The 23,290-nt window shown below is 43.7% G+C and overlaps 2 protein-coding genes across 2 annotated transcripts in view; both read left to right on the top strand.

Annotated features, from left to right (window-relative positions):
- The window catches only part of MAN1A2 (mannosidase alpha class 1A member 2), a 150,737-nt gene extending 140,619 nt beyond the window's left edge, over positions 1 to 10,118 (top strand). The window contains exon 13 of the mRNA XM_080915464.1: positions 4,826 to 10,118. Coding sequence (XP_080771590.1) covers positions 4,826 to 4,958 — 133 coding nt within the window. The 3' untranslated portion in view covers positions 4,959 to 10,118. The remainder of the gene's footprint in view (positions 1 to 4,825) is intronic.
- TENT5C (terminal nucleotidyltransferase 5C) overlaps positions 1 to 23,290 on the top strand; it is a gene marked incomplete at its 3' end in the record, with an annotated part of 103,660 nt that overhangs the window by 9,251 nt on the left and 71,119 nt on the right. The window lies entirely within an intron of this gene.

The raw sequence follows: 23,290 nt of genomic DNA, 5'->3' as shown, positions 1-23,290 counted from the left end.
TCATGGTACAGTTGTCAGCAATTCATTCCTTTTTGGTGGTGCTATTTAGTATGCTGTTGGGGATGCACATTTTGTTTATTCCTTTACTTCTGGCTGCCTAATAGATAATTTTGAAATGAGTAAAGAAAAAAATGATTGCTCACCACTTGATTATAGCAATCTGTTTACATTTAACTTTTTTCTAATTTAATGTTTTACTCATAAACTAATTTTATATAATACTCGATTATCACTCAGTTATCAAATTATTTACTATTATTAAATAAATTTTGAAGTGGTTTTAAGTGTAAGTGCTAGGGTAGTGAAGGAAAGAGACTAAAATGCTAACTGGTGTGTAAGACGTTAACAAGAACCATAAAATAGACACCAGTTGTGGAGTACAAAGAGTCTGAGAGAGTACCTGGAATAGAAGAGAGCTTCCTCAGCCTTACAAAGAACACATATAAAACACAAGTACAGCATACTGAAAAAGGCATTGATACAGCTCCCCCAAGACCATAAGACAAAAACATCTGCTCTATTCATGTATGTTTAGCAGGTGTACTGGAGGTTCTAGCCTGTGCTGTCAGGCAAGAAAAAGAAGCAAAAAGACACTCAGACTAGAAAGGAAGAAAGATGATTGTTTTAAAGAGAGAATGTGATACTTCATATAGAAAATATTATAAACCTACCAAAGAATTACTAAAACTAATGAATGGTGGTAGTAAGGTTGCAGATACAGGCTCAGTAAACTAAAATTAATTGTATATATAGCAGTGAGCCATAAAAAGTTAAAAATTGGGGCTGGAGAGATGTTTATGAGCACTGGCTGCCCTTCCAGAGGACCTAGGTTCAATTCCCAGTGCACAGCTCACAACTGTCTAACTCCAGTGCCAAAAGATCAAACACTGTCACACAAACATGCATGCAGGCAAAACACCACTGCACATAAAAATAAAAATATTTTATAGGAAGTTGAGAATTAAAACTACCACATATAAATAGCATAAGCATATATAGAATATGAATGGGACCCCCAGAGGCATTGCAGGTGTGGCTGTTCTGTCACGTGTGTGTCAGGTGGAAGAGAGAAGAGAGGCTATGTTTATGCTCAGTGTTCTGACCTATAAACGTCTGAATGGTCAGCAGCCATTCCTGCTCACACTTCTGGGGGTAGGGGGTTTGCATGAGACAGTGGTCTGGTACCAGGCAGGCTTCAACAGGGAGCTAGCCTGAGACAAGCACTAGTCCAATCTTGATAGACTCCCAGGATGTTGGGGGGAGGGGGGTTGGCATGTCAGAGAATAGAAAAACTCTGCCTGGGACCACAAACCCTAGGCAGGACTGATCACAAGATGACCTTTTCAAGAGGCTTCTTGCATTGGCTGGGTAAAGACCAAGCCCAAGAAGACCACCAAACTTGTGTCATAGGGTCCAGGCAAGGAGCTAGCCTGACAAGATCACCAGTCCAGTGCCACACAGACCTAGGAAGGGCAGACCATGCCTAAGATTACTCCTGCCCAGTGCTGTAATGCACAAACAGGGCATATAGCACTCCTGAGACTACCCCAGACCCCAGACACCACTACGAGAAAAAGCACAATTAAGTGGTAGATAAATAGAAGAGAAAGAGAAGGATGTGGGCACAGTGAAGAGAGGCAGAACAAAGAGTCCAGGGTAGTGAGAAACAGCATGATATGAGTAGCCAGTCATGCCACCTGAGATCATGATGGGGTCCTGCCACAGTTGGGGGCAGGGTTCACATCTGGATCCGTGGCCCTGCAGCAGCAGCAGTCTGTTAACCATCAAAGGCCAGGTGGAGGTCCCTGGTCTGGGCTGCCACCTGGGGGGACATGTTGATATGAATGCTGTGCAGAACTAACCCCACCTGTCACCTGGGTATCATGGGAGAGCTGGGCCTACCACTCATCTCCTGTGAGGCTGCATGGCCAAGAGAGATGTGCCCCCTCCTACTACCTGCTGCAGTTAGGAGACATAGCCCTGCCCCTCACAAGCTGCAGCACTTCAGAGTGGGTATGCACCTCGCCTGGGTATCAGGTGGAGCTGGGCCTGGTTTTGGGGGTTGCTGGTGAACCACCTCCCAAAGAAAAGAGCAGGAGAACCATTGGGCTGGCCAGCCCAGCTACCTCTCAGGCCTAGATCCAGTGCTTTGAATTGGCCCACCTTAACATCTGTCCCATTGATGAACTAACTGCTGGAGTACATGAAGGGCTCAGTCGTACAGATCCGAGAAACTACAGATATCCACAACAGGGCAACAAGATGTCTGGGAGGACTCCCGGGAGGATCCAGTGTTGATAGAGTGGCAGAAGCCAGAGGCCTCGTCCCAGACCAATGAATCACTGTAGCGAATATGTGTAAGTTAGGAAGGGGGTGAAAGCACATGCTGTGGGGACACACTCACACTACAGTTCCCACAATGACATTTGTTTTTCACTGCTAGGGGCAGGTTGCAAGGGTGCAGGGCAGGTATGAGGGGAGACAAGTGAGATTGGGGTGCAAGATTTGAAATTTATAAGAACCAATAAAAAGAAAAAAATATTAATGATCAAAACTTGATAAAATATCAAAGAACTACACACCGTAAATTAAAGTCATTGCTGAAGGAAGATCTAAATAAATGTTCAGGATTCTGGAAACTTGATATTAATTCTCCCCAAAGTTAATGTGTTGTTTATATGAATGAAAGTCTACTCAAGTTTTTAGCAGTTTTTTTTCCTTTTTCTTTCCTTTTTAACAGTAGAAATTAACAGACTGTTTCTGATTATGAAGGACCTAGCATAAACAAAACAAGTTTTAAAAGGAAGTTTGAAGCTTAACATAGCTTACTTGAAAGTTGTATTATTCAAATGGTAGATATCATCATAGATTTATTGATGTAAAAAATAGAGAGCTCATGGAGGGTACTGATTTTCACAAAGGCACAGTCATTAAAAAGAGTGGTATTAGCCATAGATTGTGCTTAAACATTTGAATTTCTGAATTCATATACAGAAATGACTATCACGGGTTATGACCTAGATTTAAAGCCTAAACATATATTGCTTTAAAAAGAAAACACATGGATAATGTCTTTGTAACCTGAAGTTAGGCAAAGATTCCTTACACATGACAACAGAAGCAAAATCCATGAAAACATTAGTCTCAGAAGTAAAAGCATTTGCTCTTGAAAAGACACCGTTGGGAGAATGAAGAAAGCTGGGTGGTGATGGCACACCTTTAGTCCCAGCACTGCAGAGGCAAAGGCAGGCAGATCTCTGTGAGTTCAAGACCAGCCTGCTCTACATAGAGTTCTAAGACAGCCAGGGCTATGTAGAGAGACCTTGTCTTTTTAAAGAAAGAAAGGATGGAAGGAAGGAAAGAAAGAAAGAAAGTGAAGACAAGTCACACACCAGGATTATAATTTTGCAAGGCCGTTGTTTGGTAACAGATTCTTATCTGCATCATATAAAGAATTCTAGAAACTTAGCAAAACAGGAAGTCTGGCTAAAACTTGTATGAAAAATTTAAAAATTTAACTAAGACCACCTTACGGAAGATGTCAAGATAACTAAGCACAGAATCTTCAGATGACCTTCTTCCCTGCATGTCTGGTCCTACTCTTCCTCTTCTTTCACTAAAGATGATGATGGTGGGTACGATAGGAAAGACTAGGATGTTCCTTGTGTTCTATGTTTAACCAAGAGGCAGGAATACTGCACCAAAGCCACAGAGCCACACACTGGGACGGCAGCCTCCATATAGAAAAAGCAGACTGTATAGAGACCAGTGCTGTGTCCACCCAAACACACTGTACCTTCTCTGTTGGCAGCCAGGTGAGTGAATGAGTCAAGCAGACCTTAGGGTAGGATCAAGAGTGAGACAGAATGTCTCATTACTCTGTATTCCAGGTTTCTTAGTGCCAAAGGCACTATGTCATCCTTTTTACCTGCTTTTGTTCTCATCTAGAGCTGTAGCAGTAACCAGAAGAGATGGCACGTCTAAATGTACTTGTTTTAAACTTCTTCACTAGGGCTTTGTAAAGTGCTAATTGTTAATATTAAGAGGTGTAGACCTAGGTATGTGTGTTCTCTCTCTCTCCCTCTCTCTCACCCTCTTCCTCCCCCTCTCTCAATCTCCCCTCCCCCATGCTTCCCCTCTCCCTCCCTCCCTGCCTCCTCTGTGTGTGTTGTTATTTTCATGTTGCTGGAGATGGAACCCAAGGCATTGCCCATGCTAGCTGGGCAGGTGCTAATAACTGAGATATACTCATAGCCCCTAACTCTGGAGGTATTTGTGTCCACTTTGATGACCCTTAGTAGGATTCAGATTGGAATTTTCCTAACCATATGAAGGTAAGGTTTTTGGTTCCTCTTTGGTGTCCAAGTGACTACTGTGGTTTGGAGCTCACAAACAGACCGTTAGCTACTATTTAATTCCAGACTCCTCATAAATATAGCATGCTTCAAAAATTTATTCTATAGTTTCCCATACTAAGAACTGTGAAGTTGCAACTGCTAGTTTTCATCAATATTTTTTAATAGATGTGTGTCTCTTATGATTTCCTTGAGCTGCCAAAAACGATGTGTACTTTCTTTTTTGTGATGTACTATGTGTACTTTTTTTTTTGTGATGTCTGAAAATTATGAAGTGACGTGCCTTTTGCTGTTCTTACAGCTTTCACTGTTTCATAGGCTTTAGACAGGTATGTGAATTTTTAAAGAAACTTATTTCAGCAGGTCTAGCTGTGCATCTTCATCAGAACTGCTGTTTTCTCTGCAGTCACCAGTGAGCCCACTTGATTTCCTGCTGTGTTCTGACTTGTGTCTCTTCCTTTTGATTTCAGATACTTGTACCTGCTGTTCTCTGGCGATGACCTTCTACCTTTAGACCACTGGGTGTTTAACACAGAGGCTCATCCTCTGCCGGTGTTACGTTTAGCCAACACCACTCTTTCAGGTAATCCTGCTGTTCGATGAGCACAGCTCCAGAAGGACCATTGTTACCTGTGTTTTGTTTACATGGACCACTACAGAAATTGTCTGGAGAGGCGGCTTTTGAAAACTTGGACCTTACGTCAATATGCCGGATAAAACTCTTCCCTGCAAGACTTTTCACTTGTAGATATATCAACTTTGAAATTATTCCATTTTATACCTGACCAAAACATGTTCTGGTACATGTAGGACAGAGACCTGATGTGTTTTGATTCTTAATGAGATGGCCACATGAGAAATAATGTCTTACTCTATACTGTCAGTGCAAGTCAAGAACATAGAGCACCTTACAGGAGTTAGAGATGGCTTTTTGAACCAATTAAACATGTTTCCTCCCAAAGTGGAGCAGCTTTCAAATCAAATACAACACATTGCATAGCCCCTTTCCTCCATTTTAATAATGGAACAAACTGAATAAACAGGAACAGAGGAACAGTGTAACTACATTGTAGCAAGAAGACTTGGGAAAGCAACAGATACTGTCCCTGTCTGAATTTTCAAGCTCCTCATTGGATTTTTATCAGACTGGCAACCATTTCATTCCCAATCTAGTCATTGAAATCTGTTTAGATTTAGTTTTTTTCTGAGGGGCATGATCTCATGAAGAATACTTTTCAAGTCTTTGTCTCTGTATGATATGCTGACCCTGGTATTTATCATAGCTGCTGCTTATGAGCCTGAATTCGGGAGTGCATGTAGCTCACGCTAGCTGGGAGCACAACGGGAGGTGGGAGTGCCGGTGGCCTGGAGGCCTGTTTCAGAGAAACCTTGATTCTGTTGGTAGGAAATTATCTTCTGAACCAGCAACTGTATCAAGCAAACATTTTCTGCATTAATCTCATAACACAGTTAATAGAGTCATTTACCTTACAACTTCATGTGGCTTGGCAAAATTGACTATACTGTTATGCAGCTCTGTATTTGCTAGAAGAAGTCTAATAGCTTTTATGACAAGCAGAGGCAAAATATTGCAGTGTCCCTTGAGCAGGGTCCGGTCCTTTACTTGTTACCTCACACATGTGAGCTGCTCACAAAGAGTTTATGTTTTTAAGTTTTTCCAAGATATTATACACCCAAAGAATTACTAGAACAGCTTCAAAATAATTTTCAGCGGCAAATATAAAGAATCATACTCACTAAAACTAATACAAACCTAAGGAACTTACAGATCTTGCATTGATTATTTTTGTTGTTGTTGCCCTATATTTTGGCAAAAAAGGTAAATTTTTATCAAGAGCTATAAGATAGTGATGCTTATAAATTTTCTGTCCCTTGAATTTCTGTGAGAACACAAGACTTTCCCTCTTTGATTTAGTACAGACGTCATCTATTGATGACAATAAAATCTGACAACGCTATAATTGAGTATTTCATGGAACCCCTTTTTTATAAACTCTACTGTAGATTTCTGAAAACGTATTTCCTGGGTTGGTAGCTTTTCTTCTTAGCCCAGTACTAGTTTATAGCATATTTAAATATAATTGGACATGTTATAAAGTGACCATCTTATACCAGAAATCATTATCGGATCCTCAGAGTTCAGCCAGTACTCCGTAACTTTGCCACCTCAGACTTGTTCAGTGTTTACAAAGGACAACATGTAGAGAGCAAGTTCTAGCACATTTCACAACTATAATAACTTTTCCTACTTGAAAATTTTAAACTGTAAACAAGAAAGGTAGATGGTTATTACTTTAGAAAAGAAAGATGAGGTTTTGGTTCTCGGAAAACTAAAAAGTGAGCCTTCCTCAAACAGCACAAGTCCACTCCCAAGTCAAAATAAAATAAGAAACTGGAGGTGCCAAAGACCAGTGCAGCAAGCAGAGGACCCTCTCTTCACACACATGCAGTAAAGGCACCATCTTGGTTCCCAGGGAATGCTCAAAGGACACAAGAGTCCTACCCCCACCCAGTGATCTGTATTGTCCACATGACCCTAGAGCAGAAGGGAGAAGGTCCAGGTGTGAGCAAGGCATGGTTCACACAGAGATCTTAAGACTGTCTTTTGACCATCCCTACCCTTGTGAAAAGAACTAGAGTTTGTAACATTGTTTTTCTTCTTTGAATACCAAAGGCAATTAAAGTCAGGTACAAATGACTTGCCAGTGTCATGTTTTATTTTGTTAATAGAATTTTTAAAATATTTTTTTCAGAATCTTCCATTATCCCACATTTTCTTTCTAAGTGTGTGTTTTCTTCCATCCTTCATATCCTTGGCATTCGTAGACCTCAGTGCTTTCAACTCCATAACATTATGTTTATAAACCCTGAAAAGAACCCAGAAGTGCTCACTAACTGATGTCTCTCCAAAGATCCGGCACCTCACCTTCAGCTTCAGGCACAGTTGTGCAGAACAGATAATACATAAAAGCAGGGGTTGTTGAACACCTGTTGTTGTTCATTTTAGAACCACACCTTTTGGTTCAAATCTGAGTTTTAGAAAATTAATGAACCAATATAAAACTCTTAGAACTGAGAATGAGCCCTTCACCAAGAAGTCTCACTGCAAAAAAGCGGGTCCTGGATTGACGGTTCTTTGTTCCAGGTGGGCTACACATTTTATGTGCCCCTACTGCCAGCCTACTCTCGTCTTTCCGCTAAGCCTGGGTATTGGAGGAATGCATTCTTTTTTGCAGAATATTGATTCCTATGATGTCATCTAGGCACCAAGGCTTCCCTTGGCAGGCTTTAAACAAGCAGTCTGGTCCTCAGCTTTTCATCTTTCCCACCCTTCATTACCAAAGTCTTTGTCAGACCCTGAATTTGTTGATAAAGATTGATGATGCAGTCTCCCCTCCAGCCAGATTTCTCCGCGTGAGTCTTATGAGAGAAAGAGTGAATGAACAGGTCCAGAGCAGTGTGTATGCGCCACGCTCTGACCAGGCTTGGACCTGGCACCGCTCACGCCTTACAGGGTGTCCTGGGACCCCAGTGGCATGTTCTGTATGAGAATGCTCCATGGCATTTTAAACGTTTTCCAAAATGAATCATGTTCAAAATTCTTAATTTTATATTTAAATTAAAAAGGAAGACAAAAGGTTTATAATATATTTTAAACACTGTTACTATATAATACTAACAACAATAATTGTAGTTAATAACTAAAGTCTTTTGAAAAATGTCAAAGAAATATTTGATTTCTGCTGCATCTTTGACTAAAATATTTACCTTAGAAATAAAAAACATTCATATTTTGTTATTTACTTTAATTACATGATTAAAATCATTATTTTGTGGACGTCTGCATTACTTTATATTTAAAATAAATTGTCCCTTAATTCATGGATACACCTTGCAATTGTAAATTGTTTTTTCTCTAGTACACTTCCTAGTAATGGTAGCATCTGTTTCTTGCAGAGAAAGAAAACGTACTAAAATCTGTCTAACTCAGTTACTCAAGCATAATAGATGGAACTTCAGGTTCCCCCTTTTCTACGGGCTCTTTATCCTGGGATTGGCTGGCTTCTGCCTCATCTGCTCTTTGCATACCTGTATATACATACATACAGTTACACACATCTGGAATATGGTCTGCTCACTGATAGGCAGGTGACAACTGCTGTAGGCCACACAACCTGTGTACAGAGTATTAAGTAATTAACGTCTGACCAGGAGCTGTTTGAGTCATTCAATATGGTTCAGGGACACTGGGAAGCATGCCTCTGTTCTTTAGCTCATCCAGACCCCAGTACAAGTATTCTTTTCGCTCTACATCCAGCCAGCAAGCTTTTCTGTAAACAACCAGATAGTGTTTTAAGGTCTGCAAATCATGTAGCTTTCTTACTACTCATTTCTGCTGTTACAGCTATAAATAATATGCAAATAGGGGTGGAGCTGTGCAATAAACCTTTATTTAAAAAAAAAAAAAAAAAAAGATGGCCTGGATTTGTCCCTTACATCACAACTGCTGACCCCAATCCCAAATTTAATTTAAGACCCCCAACCTTTAACCTGCATATTTTCTCTTTTATTTGCATAATTCACTTTAAATCAGAAATATGTGTATATGTACACTTGTATGTATCTGTGTTATCTAAAGCTGTATATTTTGCTCTCTTGAAAGTGGATATATTTTTCAGGGTCTCTTCGTGTTTAGGATATGATTGTCATGAAAGAGGCAGAATTGGGAGGATAGGCTTTTGGCACCTGCCTTTGTCTTGTTCAATGTTATAATTCCAGACTGCTCGTGAAAAAGTAATCTGTGTGGCATCAAAAAACTCGTTTTCTAACTTCACCTGCTGGCTGACCCTTGGATTAAGACCTTGGTATATAGGGAATGTATGCAGTCTCTTTTAAGAGCTTTCAGATGAGCACATAATAGAATTCTGGGTCTTGGTGCTGCAGAAAACAATCTTTGAAAACTGTGGGCAACCAAAATGGGTTACGTGCACAATTCACCCCTTGGTACAGCCACTGCCAATGTGTAGGGTACTCACTGCTGCCACCCTAGAGCAGCTTAAGTCTGAGTGAAGGTGTGTTCCCAGAGGCATGCCCCCTTCATTTCATGGCGCTCCACAATGCTTTCACAAGTATGTCAGCATCCATCACTTTGCCATCAGAGCATCCTTCAGCCTCAGCTTTAGCCTTGCACAGTTTAACAGCCAATCAGCAGCTACACTACCCATGAAAGGTGCAAGTATGCAGTTTCATCTGGGCAGTAACTTTCCATGATGTTTATCTAGTGCTTCACTACTTTTGGAAATAAAACCTGTATTCAGAATGATAGGGCAGAGGGAGCGTCTCAGCCTTTGTCATGGTATAGATGAACCATCTCCAGGCCCTGCCTGCTTAGAGGTCACTTCCACTCTGTGTGCACGTGAGCTTCGATACTCCAGAAACACTCAGAGCAGCAGGCAGACAGGTGGCAGTAACTTGTCTGCTACAGAATCCTGCATATTGAACACTAGAAAACCATGAAAAGCAGAGCTCTTTATTGATAGAAACTTACAAGTTCATTTCTGCTGGGTTAACTAAATACCGTATCCCTAATTATAATTGTTGGTTTAGAAGTTGAAATGCCACTCTTTATTCTCACTGGCCTCAAATTCACTGATGATTTTTCCCTAAACTAATAAGTGGGTAAGTATAACCTGTGTTGTTACCCACTGGCTGCTCCTAAACTGGTTTTCAGTCATGTCCTCCATAATGTGATTTTTTTAATATAAATCAAAGGTAATATTGTATATTGAAGATCAATAAAGATGTTCTTTAAGTGAAAAGTCTTTCTCTCTTTTTTTTTAGCACCCTACAGTGACAAACAGTTCAGTTTCTTCCTGTCTATAGAAGAGCAACTTTGGCTTTTTTTTACAGGAATTGGGGTTCAGTCTTCATTGTCTGAATCATTTCTTTTGGCTCTGTTTTTACATTTCTTGATTTTAAGAAAGATAAAGAGCTTGCTTTTATACACGACTTGAAAATTAGAGGTGCGTTTCAACCTTATTGTCTCCTTGTACCTGGTATCCCCAAAACAGCCTGAAATTGGTCAAGAGTGAGGCAGTTCCAGCAACAACTGGGGCACTTAAGAAGATTTACATACAAACACGCGGGTAGGCGTGTCCTCATTTCCCCTGGGCACATATGTATCTAGAAAGGAAACTGCTAAGTCGTGGTACAGTTGTGCATAACTTGTTTTATTGCCATGGTCTTCCAGGTGACTGCTTTCACGCTCCAGCGTAGGGGGTGGGAATACAGTGTTCAGCCCACTACTGCCTGCCAACAGGAAGCCGTGACCACTGCAGTGCTCTTTAAGTTTAAATTGTGCATCTGGATATGTACATGCCACGGCGCACATGTGGAGGTCAGAGGACATTGTGGGAGGTCTTTCTCTCTTTCTACCATGTGGCTCTCTGAGATGGGACGCAGGTTGCGGGGCTTAGCAGAGAGAGTCTACCTGCTGAGCCATCTCATCAGCACCATTTAGTGTTGGTCCCAGCTCCCTTGTCACTGGCTTTGGCCATCTGTACAGCTAGTGCCTTTCTTCAGGGTTAGCTTTGCACATACTCCACCTATTTTTACCTCTCACTAAGCTGAGTTCCGAATACATTGTTTGGTGTTCTCTAGGATGTTGATGTGCCGTCTGTCTTAATGGTGCTCTTAACCTCAGAAGGGTTTAGCATCGATGTAGTACAAGGTCAGTGTGATCTCTGATGGATTAATTATGCTTGCCTTGCTAATTTAGTGTCACCGTGAGTTTTCACGAAAAGCTAACTTGTTTTAGCTCTCACATGGAGGCCTGCTACCAGTTCTGAGTTTCTCCTTGCATGTATGGTGACGGTCTACTGGTACTGGTGTATGGGGACAGCCCTTGCCCTTGGCAATACTCTGGCACCTTTGTGAAGTGGCAGTCGATGGCTGCTGTGTTTCTAGGCTCACCTTGCTGACTGACACTTGTTTTCTGTAGTCTAGGGCTGTGGAGGCGCTGGTGGGTAGCTGGATGGCAGTGTTTTTCAGCCAGCAGTGGGATTTACATCTCTGCAATGGAATTTGCACCCCTCTGTTAGACAGTGTTCCAGGCATCTGACAGTGGGTTAATTGCAACTGGCATCTCACTGGATACCAGGCAGGGACGGGGCAACTTTAGGTCACCTGGCCTTTTTACTTAAAAAATAAAAACTGGTTAAATTGCTACTAGAACAGCTGGATTCTGATTTTACTGGATCTCCCCACCCAAGAAAATGGTATTTCTTTATCTAGTGATTTGTCTGGATGACTTACTGGTGTCCAACCACTGATGTCTTTCAGTTCCCTGCATATTTCTTGAACCTGGATTCTTGGGAGTCAGCCCTGTAGCATCAGTGGTTAGCCAGTTTTTGTCAATAGGCTTGGAAAGGATTCTGCCCTTTGCAGACCTAACACACACACACACACACACACACACACACACACACACACACACACACGCACACACACACTGCAGCCATAAGCAGTCAGCGTTTAGTTTAACCTGCATTCTCCTGTGTTTTCTGCCCATACCCAAGGCTTCCTGCATAGGATTTGACATAGCTAGGGCTTCCCCTGCTCTCTCCTGAATCTGCACTCATTGGTTGTTCCTTGATCAATACAGAGCCTTCCAACCACCAGGGCCATATGGCCAGGTGCAGCACAGCTGCCTCACTCCACAGCCCTCCATGGTGCCTTCTGGCACCCAGTCCACACCTTGCCCAACGAGAACCAAGACATCAGCTTTTCCCTGTTCATTTGCTATTGACATTGCATGTCTCTTCTTCCTTCCTTCTCCCTCCTTCCTCTCCTCGTACCAACCAGCTCCACCCATAGGATCAGACCTGCATATGCTGCACAAGTACTCTACAGATTTTACTTACATCTCTGCCTCCATCTGTACCCAGGGAGCAATGCCTAGGTCATGAGCATCTCTATACTGTGGTGTAGACCCAGCCCTCCCCACGTAGCCTGCCCCACTCCAGTAGAACTGCTCCTAATATGGTTGGAGGGAGGGGAACTTTGTGGGATCAAATACCATGGCCTCATTCTGTTCCGAGGCTCATAGTTTTCCTAAACAACTAGTTACTAATGTTTTATATCTGTAGCCAGTCTCTAGAATCCTAACATGCTTATTTGTTTTTTTTTTTTTTTTAAATAGCCTCTGTAGGAGGAAACAAGTTGTTGATCTTCTAAAATAAGTTCCTTTTTATCTTGCTCCAGTGTGACTAAACACAGAGCCTTCCTTGGTCTCCCTACCTGCGGGCTCTACCATCTCATATTATGTCTCTTTCCATCCTGCCTTGTATGGCGCCCACATATGGACAGGTCTTTACCTGGTTGACTAAAAAGTGCAGCTGCTTCAGAACAGAACACACTAGGCATCATTCTGTTCCCAGGATTTGTGGAATAAACACCCCAGCCCTTGGAGCCCAGAACACTTCCCACCAGACCAGACCACCTCATTTAAGGGTAACTACAGTGCACTTTTCTTGTTTCTGAATTTCCTGTCATCAAAAACATTGCTAAAGCCAGTTAACAACCGTGAGAAAAGAGTCAGGTCAAACAGTTTTTTTTTTTGTTTTGTTTGTTGTTGGTTTGTTTTGTTGTAGTTGATATGGTTTTGTTTTTTGGTAGTGTGGCTGCACAGCGAGCCTGGAGGCAGGTTCAGGTAGGGAGAACAGTGAAATCTAGCTAGTTAGAAGCTGGCCAAAATTGTACTTTATGTTCCCCTGGCTGAGTGTAATAAACCTGTAGGCAAGTTATGCAACTTTGGGTATGATCTTAGTTCCTGTGACATGGATCTGGGGTAGAAAACTTGAAGGTGACTCGTGGCATACTGTTTCAAATCTACCCTGCTTGCCAGGAGCTGCATACAGAAGCCAAAATAAAACATACCTTCAGACAAGGACTGGCTAGCTTCATATTGGAGGGAGGGAGGGAAGGGAGGGAGGGAGGGAGGGAGGGAGGGAGAGAGAGAGAGAGAGAGAGAGAGAGAGTAATATGTTCACACTTATTGGGACACTGATTTCATTCTTGGCATAGGTGTGGGAAACAAAAGGATAAGAAGGAAAGATATTCTAAGTGACTGACACTAGAACTGAGTTGGGGTGTTCTCGCCGTCACCATTGGGGGAGGGTGCCATGGGGGTCAGGAGGTCAGCAAACGACTGGTTCTCTCCTCTAAGCTGTAAAGATTACTGAGAGCAGTTAAGTGCCCTTCCAAAGACCTGGGCTTAATTTCCAGCAACCATGATTCTGCATGTGTCTACAACTCCAGTTCCAAGGGATCCAATACGCTCTTCTGGCCTCCATTGGAACCAGGTACACAGGTGGTAAACAGACATACTTGGGAGGCAAAACACATGCATACATTTAAAAGAAATAAAAACTCTCAGGCATTTGCTCTTTGAAGGTCTGGTAGAATTAATCCCTCACTAAAGAAATCTGGCCCTGGACTTTGAGTATAGGTGTTTGTAGTAGGATCTGATTTTTTTTTTTAATTTCTTTAGTATCTGTAATTATATCTCCTCCCTTTTCATTTCTGATTTTCTTAATTTGGATATTGTCTCTGTGTCCTCTAGTTAGTTTGGCAAGGGGTTTATCCATCTTGTTGATTTTTCTCAAAGAACCAGCTTTTGGTTTTGTTGATTCTTTGTATGGTTCTCTTTGTTTCTCGTTGGTTGATTTCACCTGAGTTTGACTATTTCCTGCCGCCTACTCAAAGAACAGCAGGGGTAGGGCAGACAGAGAAGAAACCAGAAATAAAACAGGTTAATCACTTAAGACTCACAGTCTCTTGTGAAGACTGATTATAATCTTGAGCAACATAGACTCCGAAAGAAAACAGTAGAGTTACAAAATGATCTGCCTGTTTTCAAGAGCTTACTTTGGTTACGGTATACAGGAGTCATAGTTGGAGAAGAGACCAGTTGGGTGAGGGAAGGGTACTGAAATAAGCCAGATGAGGAGCAGTGTTGACTTAGAGCAGCCATGAAGGAGGGCAGGGGCAAGCTCCATGCATTTGAGAGACAAAGATGGCATATTAGTATATAGAAGAAAGAAGTCACTTCACACCAAAGCTTTTGACCAGAGCAACTAGAAGAGGTGTTATTACTTATTGAATAGGAAGTTTAGGAATCTACTCTTGGTCCTTTTACTGTTTTTATGTCCTGGACAATGAGTAAGAAGCTAACGATTAAGCCTAGAGTTCAGATGAGGTTCAGGAAGAGAGACGTTTGCCCGCTTAACAGCATGTAGCCCTGGATACTTTTCTAGGCAACTTGGGGTGGGCAACCAGTAGAAACAAAAATCATTCAAGGGTGGGCTTTCTATCTTTCTTAGATTTATTTATTAGGTATACAGTGTTCTGCCTGCATTTATCCCTGCAGGCCAGAAGAGGACACCAGAATTCATTATAGATGGTTATGAGCCACCATGTGGTTGCTGGGAATTGAATTCAGGACCTCTGGAAGAGCAGAAAATGTCTTAACCTCTAAGCCAGTCCAACCAAGGGCTATTTCTAATTTGACCTCTTACCATAGATAAAACTGACCAAAAACCACCTAGGGAAGAGCTAGTTAATTTGGCTTTATGTCTAGATCACAATCCATCATTGAAGGAAATCAGGACAGGGACTCAACAACCAGGGAGGAATGTTGCTTACTGACTCATATTCAGCTGGTTTTCTTAAACAGCCCAGGCCTTCCTACTTAGGGATGGCACCACCCAAAGTGGGCTGAGCCTTTCTACACCAATTGGCAATTCAGACAATGTCCTCACAGATGGTCACTGGCCAAAACAATGGAAGTAAATTGTTCAGTTGAGCTTCCCTCTTCTCAACAACTCTAGGTTGTATCTAATTGACAATAAAAATGGGCCAGGACGAGCTGAGATACAAGTACCCAATGATCACAGGGCATATGGTGGAAAGAAGCAGCAAGAATAAAGTAGGAAGAGGAGAACCTAGTAGCCAAGATGAGGTTGGAGTGATCTGCAGAAGCCATGTCCTTAGGGAGAGAGTAGTCAAGGCCTCCCCTGGAATTTGGTATTGTGGCCTGCTGGAAACAGGAAGAGAAATAACTGGTGAGGGTCATGGAGAGGTCTGAGGGAGCTTTCCAAGGTCGTCCTTTCTCAGTGTAGGAGGGAGTTATTGAGACATGTGGCATCGGGAAAGTGAGGCGGAAAACAAGTGACTATTTCACAGGAACATCCAATTCTGCCGGGCGACCAGGGAAGCTGCCTCAGTTCCATTATCTGTCCAAAAACGGGCTCTCTGATGGTTCTCCTGTCACAGACAACTTTTAAAAGCGAAATGAGGGACTGGAGAGATGGCTCAGTGGTTAAGAGCACTGACTCCTCTTCCATAGGACCTGAGTTCAATTCCCAGTAACCACGTGGTGGCTTACAACCATCTGTAATGGAATCCAATGCCCTCTTCTGGTGTGTGAAGACAGCAACAGTGTGCTCATATACATAAAATAAAAATAAATCTTAAAAAAAAAATCTTAAAAGCCAAATGAAAATCTGGGGGAAATGGGAAATAGTAGAGCCCTCATTTTTTAAAAAGCATTAACTAACTAAAAAATAATGGTGTGGTTATTAAACCGAAATACCAAAATGTCTTGAGTAAAACCAAAGAAGCCCAGCACATGGTCCAGCCAGTTGTGACCTGAGGGCACGTGCTAAAATGGAGAAGCACCTAGGTTACCTTGAACTTACTCGCAGCTTTATGGCTCATCCAGACATGAGGAAGGGCTCTACTCTCTACCGGACCAGGATGCCTAAAGGCCCATGTTTGAGCAAGCACTTGTATTGGATCGTTTTGTTTGGGGGTTCTGGCCTTGGGAAGAAAGTCTTCACACAAAGAAGAACATATGGGGGAGGAAAAGGAAGGCAGGCCCAGGGTGGGAGCTGGGCACTGCTGAGCTAGCCTCTGAATACTCAGGGTCCATCTAGAGTCATGTTCCCAGCCTGTCCTTCAGAGGCTGTTTCCCCTCACAGAGCAGTGCATGGCTTCCAACATAACACACCAGCCCTTCATTTTTCTCTAGACTCATGTGTCCTGCTTAGCAACTTGATCCCTACTAGCAGCAAAATAGGGGAAGCTGAGGGTGAAGGATGGCTGGACAGGAAATTGGCTCACATGCGAGTGCCGGCAGAATGCTGGAATACTGTGAGGCAGGCGTGGCACATGTGAGTATACAGGCACTTGTGGATATATAGTTCGCTCTCTGTGATCAGTGACAAGGATTGGATATGGTGGGGTGCAAGACACAGAGTTCCCATTCATCCTACTAACTGAGCTCAGCTCATGGAGACAAGGAGAAAGGCATATCCTTCTGCACGTAGCAAGCAAGAAAGGACAAGGCCAAAGGTAGCTAACTTTGTGAGCCTAGCCTCCACAAAGAACCCAGAGCCACAGCGCCTCCTTTTCCCAGAAAGAGAGGCCACATCCCCCAGGCTTTGGTCTGTGTGTCCTGGTTTCTTTCAGTGAGTGGAGCAGAAGTTGGTTAGGTAGGCATGAGATGTATGGGAAGGACTCAGGCTTCAGGATAGACACCAGGGCCTGAGGATGCTGGGCCTACAGAACCCCTCTGTAGTTTCTCTGTCAAGTATAGTGATGGTATTTGTTCCCTTCCTGCAAACCAGCCTGATATCTGTCTCTCACAGCGGGGTGCATGGCCACAGCTGATCTATGGGACGGTCCAGTAGATCTATGACTTCCCAGCAGAGGGAGTTTTCCACCCTTTAGGACACAGAAAAGGGAAGAGTTGTCAAATCCAAAAGGCCACTAAGGGGCCTGTGAGTGGTGGCAGCCACCACCGCAAAGACAAATACTACCTCCAACGTCAGACACCTGGGATAGTCACATGTTCTGTCTGTGAGCTTGATCCACACAAACATCTCTTTCAGCCTTAATGTCTTTCTTGTCATGATTTATGGTTAGTATTGTACACCTTCTCACAGAGTGGGATGGAAATTAACTAGTACCCCACATGGCATCACAAAGCCCTGCCAACTGAGGCTCAGCCCATCATTTTTCCCTGTTTACCATATGTGCTGATAGACAGTCAAGGACAGGGGGGCCCAGGACTTCACCCAGTGACTCACCTGATGCCTCCCATGCTTGCAGAGGTAGAAGGTAGTTATGTCCAATCCTGAGACGTCTATAAAATCCTTCTGCCGTCAGAGACTTGCTATCAGGAGTGGAATACAGTGTCCTGGTAGTCTATTCCTTTCTGAGAGGACAGACGTTCTGCTAACCACATCAGGAATTGGCCTCATCATCACGATGCACTGTAGATTTGGTCCTGGAGTCGCATTGTCAGAGACAGACTGGACTGTAGGTCACCAAGCAGCTTCTGCCTCTCTTGATGAACAAGGGCAAAGATGCAGCCCACGAGGCACTTCCAGAAGGGCCCACTGAGTCCTGGGAGCCTTCTCTGAAAGCCAGTGTTACTGGAAGAGCTACAGTGACCCTGCCCTTCCTCCATATCTGGGGCCTCTCTTCCACATCTCCGCAGCCAGAGCAGAGTCTAGCTGGAGCTGGGACTGCCCACCTGGCTCTGTCCGTCTCTTCTCCCTGGGCTCACAGATGGCTGCTATGGATGTCAGCCTTGTAGTCAAGAGGAGCTGTGGCTCTGAGGTTATTCTCCACTAAGAATCAGGGGTAGGGGGACCACAGACTGGCCTGTGACTTCCAGCAGCCCTATGAACATGTCCTTGGGCCATCCCTTAAGGTCAGAAAACTGGGACTGTGCTGGGAGCCTCCCAGGGACTGTGAGAATGTTCTCAAAGGGCACCGGCTTGACTCAACCTTGCTGCTCCCTCTGGGCATGCAGGAAAGCAAGTTTCAGACCAATTCCCCGGAAATGATCGCCTGTTTGCAAAGGGCACCCGGAAGCTATGCGCACCTGGCTCAGGTAAGGGCCAGCCCACTGCATTGTAGCCCTTGGAACAAAGTGTTTCTAAGAAGCATGAAGTGAAACGTTCTGAAGGCTGGTATTTTTCCACTTGGCAAATATCTATGATTTATAGGCACAGGGTGCTCTTGGTTCACTCTATTCTGGTTTTTCCTCCAACCACATTCCATCTGCTCAGCTGGGGCACAAGGGCTAGGAAATCACTGTTCCCCCTAGTAGCCCCCCTTGCCCCTTGTCCCTGTGGCTGAGGGCAGAGGGAGTGGCCAGGACAGGGTCCACAGCCAACTAGACCTACACCTCAGGGACCAGCCAAGTAGGTCTAGAAACAGAGAACAGAGCACTCCTGAACTCTGACCAGAGCCAACCGATCCTGGAGACCCCACTTGGCTTGGTTTCTAGGTTCCCACCATTTCGGTGCAGAAGAGCACACTCTATCCTCAAGGGGAAGTTGTCTCTAATTGGTCTTAGTAGACATGAGGTTCATTTCTAGGAACTTTAGACATTGTAATCTGGTACTTGACTGTCCCACTGGGTTGAATCAGAACAACCCCCCCCCCCACCAGGGATAATTTTTTTTTCTTGATAATTAAAAAAATCAAAGCATTCTGTTGACAATTTTAAAGTCTGGTTCACACTGGGGAAAATCACCCAGGTAACATAAAGGCTGAAGAAATTTCAGCTGCAGTTAGTGAGCCAGTGGGGGTTAATTCAACCGAGCTAGCCTTGAAGGAGCGCATGCTTCTGGGAAGTTGCTAGACTAGCGGCTGGCTGTGGAGGTTAGGAGACCTGTGTTGTATCTTCTGTGCCCAAAGACCTCGGTCTGCGCAAACCCAAACCAGGGACCCTACTACAGCCACAGAAGTGACATGCTACTGAGTGGGCAGAGATCTGAGAGTTGGGAGCACTTCATGAGAAAGGGGACATGAAAGATGGAAGAACCTCCTTATAAAAATGTAAGAATATGGGAAAGGGAAGAGGTAGTCAGTCACTGAGAACAGCCTCCCTGCCTCGGCACCCTCTTCCATGCCTGTGGCCTCCCTTTCTCCCTCTCTTCCTAACCTGAACTGTTCACACTCATTCATGTTCTCTTCTATCACACAGACACCAGATATTTACTAAGCTCGGATGTCTGGAGTACAATCTTAAGACCAACCGAGACAGAAGGTTCTAGAATTTGTACATTCTCTTGCTGGATAGGGTCAGGTGGCAACAAATGAGTGAGTGGATACATCGTAATGTCAATCTTGGTAAGAGAGTGAACAAGGGAAACGACTGCGCATCTGTGAATGCTTATCAGGGAAGGCATGCCTGTCTTATTTTAAGATGTATTTATTTTTATGTTATGTGTATTGCTGTGGGCCTGCTTGTCTGTATGTGTACATGCAAGCAGGTGCCTGTGGAAGCCAGAAGGGGGCATTAGATACCCTGGAACTAGAATTACAAGCGATTGGGAATCACCTGATTGCATGTGTGTGTGTGTGTGTGTGTGTGTGTGTGTATGTGTGTGTGCAAACACCGGAGTGTGAGAAACGATCCACTTGAGGCTTAGCTGTCAGTGATTCACACTTCCAGAGTCATGTTTAAGTACAGTGCAACCTTATGAAAAGATTTTATGGTAACAGTTATCACAATAAAGCTTCCGACTACATTGAAACTCTTTTGCAAAGTACATGTGACCTCTTCCTTAAAGATGGGTCCTATAGTTCAAGGGCCTACGGGAGGATCTAGCATGGTCTTGCTCATACAAGTCACCAAGCTGTATAAAGTACATGTGACATCTCTCCTAAGGATGTGTTCCATCAAGTGAAAAGACTAAAGCTAATGGTATAGGGAAGAAGAGTTTGGGATAAACATACTAGTCTAGTGGGTTTGGGTGTGGCCTCGGCCTCCAGAAAGTGAGGGTCATGAGGTTATTAACTGTATCTGCTCCCAGCCACTTTCCAGGTAGAAGTGGGTATACATCTCTGTTGGTTGAGAAGATACCCCCTGTGTGTTTAACATTCCTGCTTTTTCTAGAACTTATCTGGAAGCACAAGGACCCCCATGGCCTTTGTGGATGCTAGGAATGGAACCCAGGTCCTTTGCAAATGCTCTTCTCCAGACCTTCACAGATCACTTCAAATAAAGCCAGGGAAGGAAACTATTGGACAAAGACCTGAGCTGCCATGGGGACCTCTCAGTATACAGGGGGACTCAGGGCCAAGACCATTGCAGGCAGATAAAGCAAGCACAAGGACCTGCTTTTGGACAGTCACGAGGGCAGGGCAACAGTGAATGAGCAGAAGCCAGGACAGGAGGGCCAGGTCGTGAGGGTCCCATAGGAGCCCAGACTGCATTCTAAGGATGGTAGGAGCCAGTGAAGGCTTGAACAGGGCATGAAATAGTCTGCTTTACAATTCCATATGAGCTGCTTGTATTATTGCTATGGGTTGGGATTTAGAATTAACTTTAGGAGGCTGGAGAGGTGGGTCAGCCGTTAAGAGCATTTGCTGCTCCTGCAGAAGATGGCAGTTTGGTTCCCAGAACCCATATTAGGCAGGCCATAGCTTTAGTGAGTCTAGCTCCAGAGATGCCTTCTTAGCCTGTGCACACATGTGCACCACACACACATGCACCACACACATACACACATACACACATGAACCACCCACACCACTACCACCAACCCAACACACACACACATAAAATAAGAAAATGTATTAAAATAATTAACTTTAGCAGAGCAAGGAAGGAAGCAAAGAGAAATTATGGGATTTGGCAGAAATAAACCCTAAAACTGACATTTCTGAGATGGGGAAAGCAGGCCAGGGTAAGCGTAAGTTTGGGGAGCCAGACTTCAGGGCATCCCTTTGGCCCACATATGAAGTGCTCGTGCAGAAACTGGGTGCATGCGTAGGCATCGCTGGTAAGGCTACATAGATGACCACAAACCGGTGTTTCCCAGACTTGATGCTAGGAAATGCCCAGAACCTTCCCTGCCAGGTGAGCAGAGTTCAGGCGCGCCTGACCCGGGGAGCACATCCGTCTCTCACAGAACCAGCATTTGGCTCTCGTCATTCATTCCTTCCCGTTTCCCACTTCCTTCATTTCTGCTCTTTATCCTTATTCTTTGCTTCATTCTACTTTCTTTGGGGGTCTTTATTTTTTCTCTAACTTACGGGTGTCCTTACTTAGTTTGTGGCTTCTTTTCTATGTGAGGGTTTTGGATATCACCTATGCTGTGGTCCATGAGTTCTGAGCAGCAGTGACCTCACTCTCCTTTATCTCTTGTATGTGTGCAGGTCCAAGTGTCGTTCACATTTTGTAATGAACTGACCGCTGCCCGTCTTATCTCATGCAAACGGAGACAAACTTGCTGCCGAGGAACAGTGACAGACAAATTTGAGTATCAAGTGGAAAACAATCAAATAAACAAAAAGCCAAAACAAAACAAACCCCAGGACATGTTGAAAGTGAATTTATCCAGAGCACAGTAAACTAACGTTAGAATAAGGGGGGATGAAGGCGAGGATAAGAGCCAAAATACCTGTGCTAGCAGGTCCACTGGAGCACATAGAGTGGAAGCAAGGCAGTGCAGAAGGGAAATAGAACAAAGACTGAAAATAGGGTGAGTCCTCAGATCCACCAGGTATAATGCATCTTAAACGGGACAAAAAAAAAAAAAAAAGAAAGCCATGCTTCAATACAATATAATTAAATGGCAACACATCTTCAAGACAGCCAGGAATAAAGGGCAAGTGCTTACAGAAGAACAAAGGATGTGAATAGCATCTGACTTCTCAACACAGCATTAGAGACACATAATGATGGGGAAATAGATGTCAACCTAGACTTGCATATCCAGCTGAGGAATTGTGAATTGTGAAGCCCTAAGGGTGAAATGTTTATAGAAAACAAAATTGAGAGGCCTTATCACCAAGAGAATGGTACTAAAACATTAATTCTGTCTGGGGTAGTGGCACAAGCCCGTAAGCCCAACACCTGAGCATTGTACATGCGGGACCATCATGGGCTACATAGTATGACCCGGTCTTAGAAAACAAAACAAGGTCAGTAAGGTAACTCGATGGGAAAGGCACCTGCCAAAAACACACACACAGACACACAGAGAGACAGACACACACGCAGACACACACACACAGCAATGGCAGTGCTAGTGACATTTTCCTAAACAGACGGACAGAAGGAATTTGGCCAAGTAGATAGAAAGATTCTTATCAGATAAATAGCAAGCCTAAGGGTGGGTTTCTGTTTACTAGAAAAGCAGACCTTTTCTTTTTCTTTTTTATTGGATATTTTATGTATTTACATTTCAAATGTTATCCCCTTTCCCAGTTTTCCCCTGGGCTGGAGAGATGGCTCAGTGGTTAAAAGCACTGACTGCTCTTCCTGAGGTCCCAAGTTCAGTTCCCAGCAACCACATGATGGTTCACAACCATCTGTAATGGGATTTGATGCCCTCTTCTGGTGTGTCTGAAGACAGCAACAATGTACTCATATATTTTTAAAAATCTGTATATAAAAGTAGATCTTTTAAGGCCCTTTCTGTTCACCAGGAACCTCTTGTAATTCTCCAGGAACCACCCATAATCCTTTCAGAACCTCACTAGCCATCCTCTAAAAGTCAACTACCTTGAACAGGGTATCTATCTCCAAATTGGTTCAGACAACCTGTATTAACTCAGTGCTCCACCCTGCTAACTACCATGTAAGATCTGCTTCGTTTTCTACCTTTCCATCCTCTCTGCCCCCTCCCCAACATGGCCTAGGCAGTTTGATTCCCAATAAATCTTTCTACACACAGAATGGTCTAGTTTAATGTTTCTCTGTGCCGTGCTTATACCTGGGGCCCACATGCTAGTTGTCCTCTGACCTTCACATGCATGTCATGGTACGTGAACCCAAACACCTCTCCCTCTCTCTCCTTTTGTCTGTGTGTCTGTCTCTCTCT

This window comes from Micromys minutus, assembly GCF_963924665.1.
Source record: "Micromys minutus genome assembly, chromosome: 4".
Lineage (NCBI taxonomy): Eukaryota > Metazoa > Chordata > Mammalia > Rodentia > Muridae > Micromys > Micromys minutus.
Note: the sequence above shows the minus strand (reverse complement) of the source record. Positions and strands in the feature narration are given on the sequence as shown.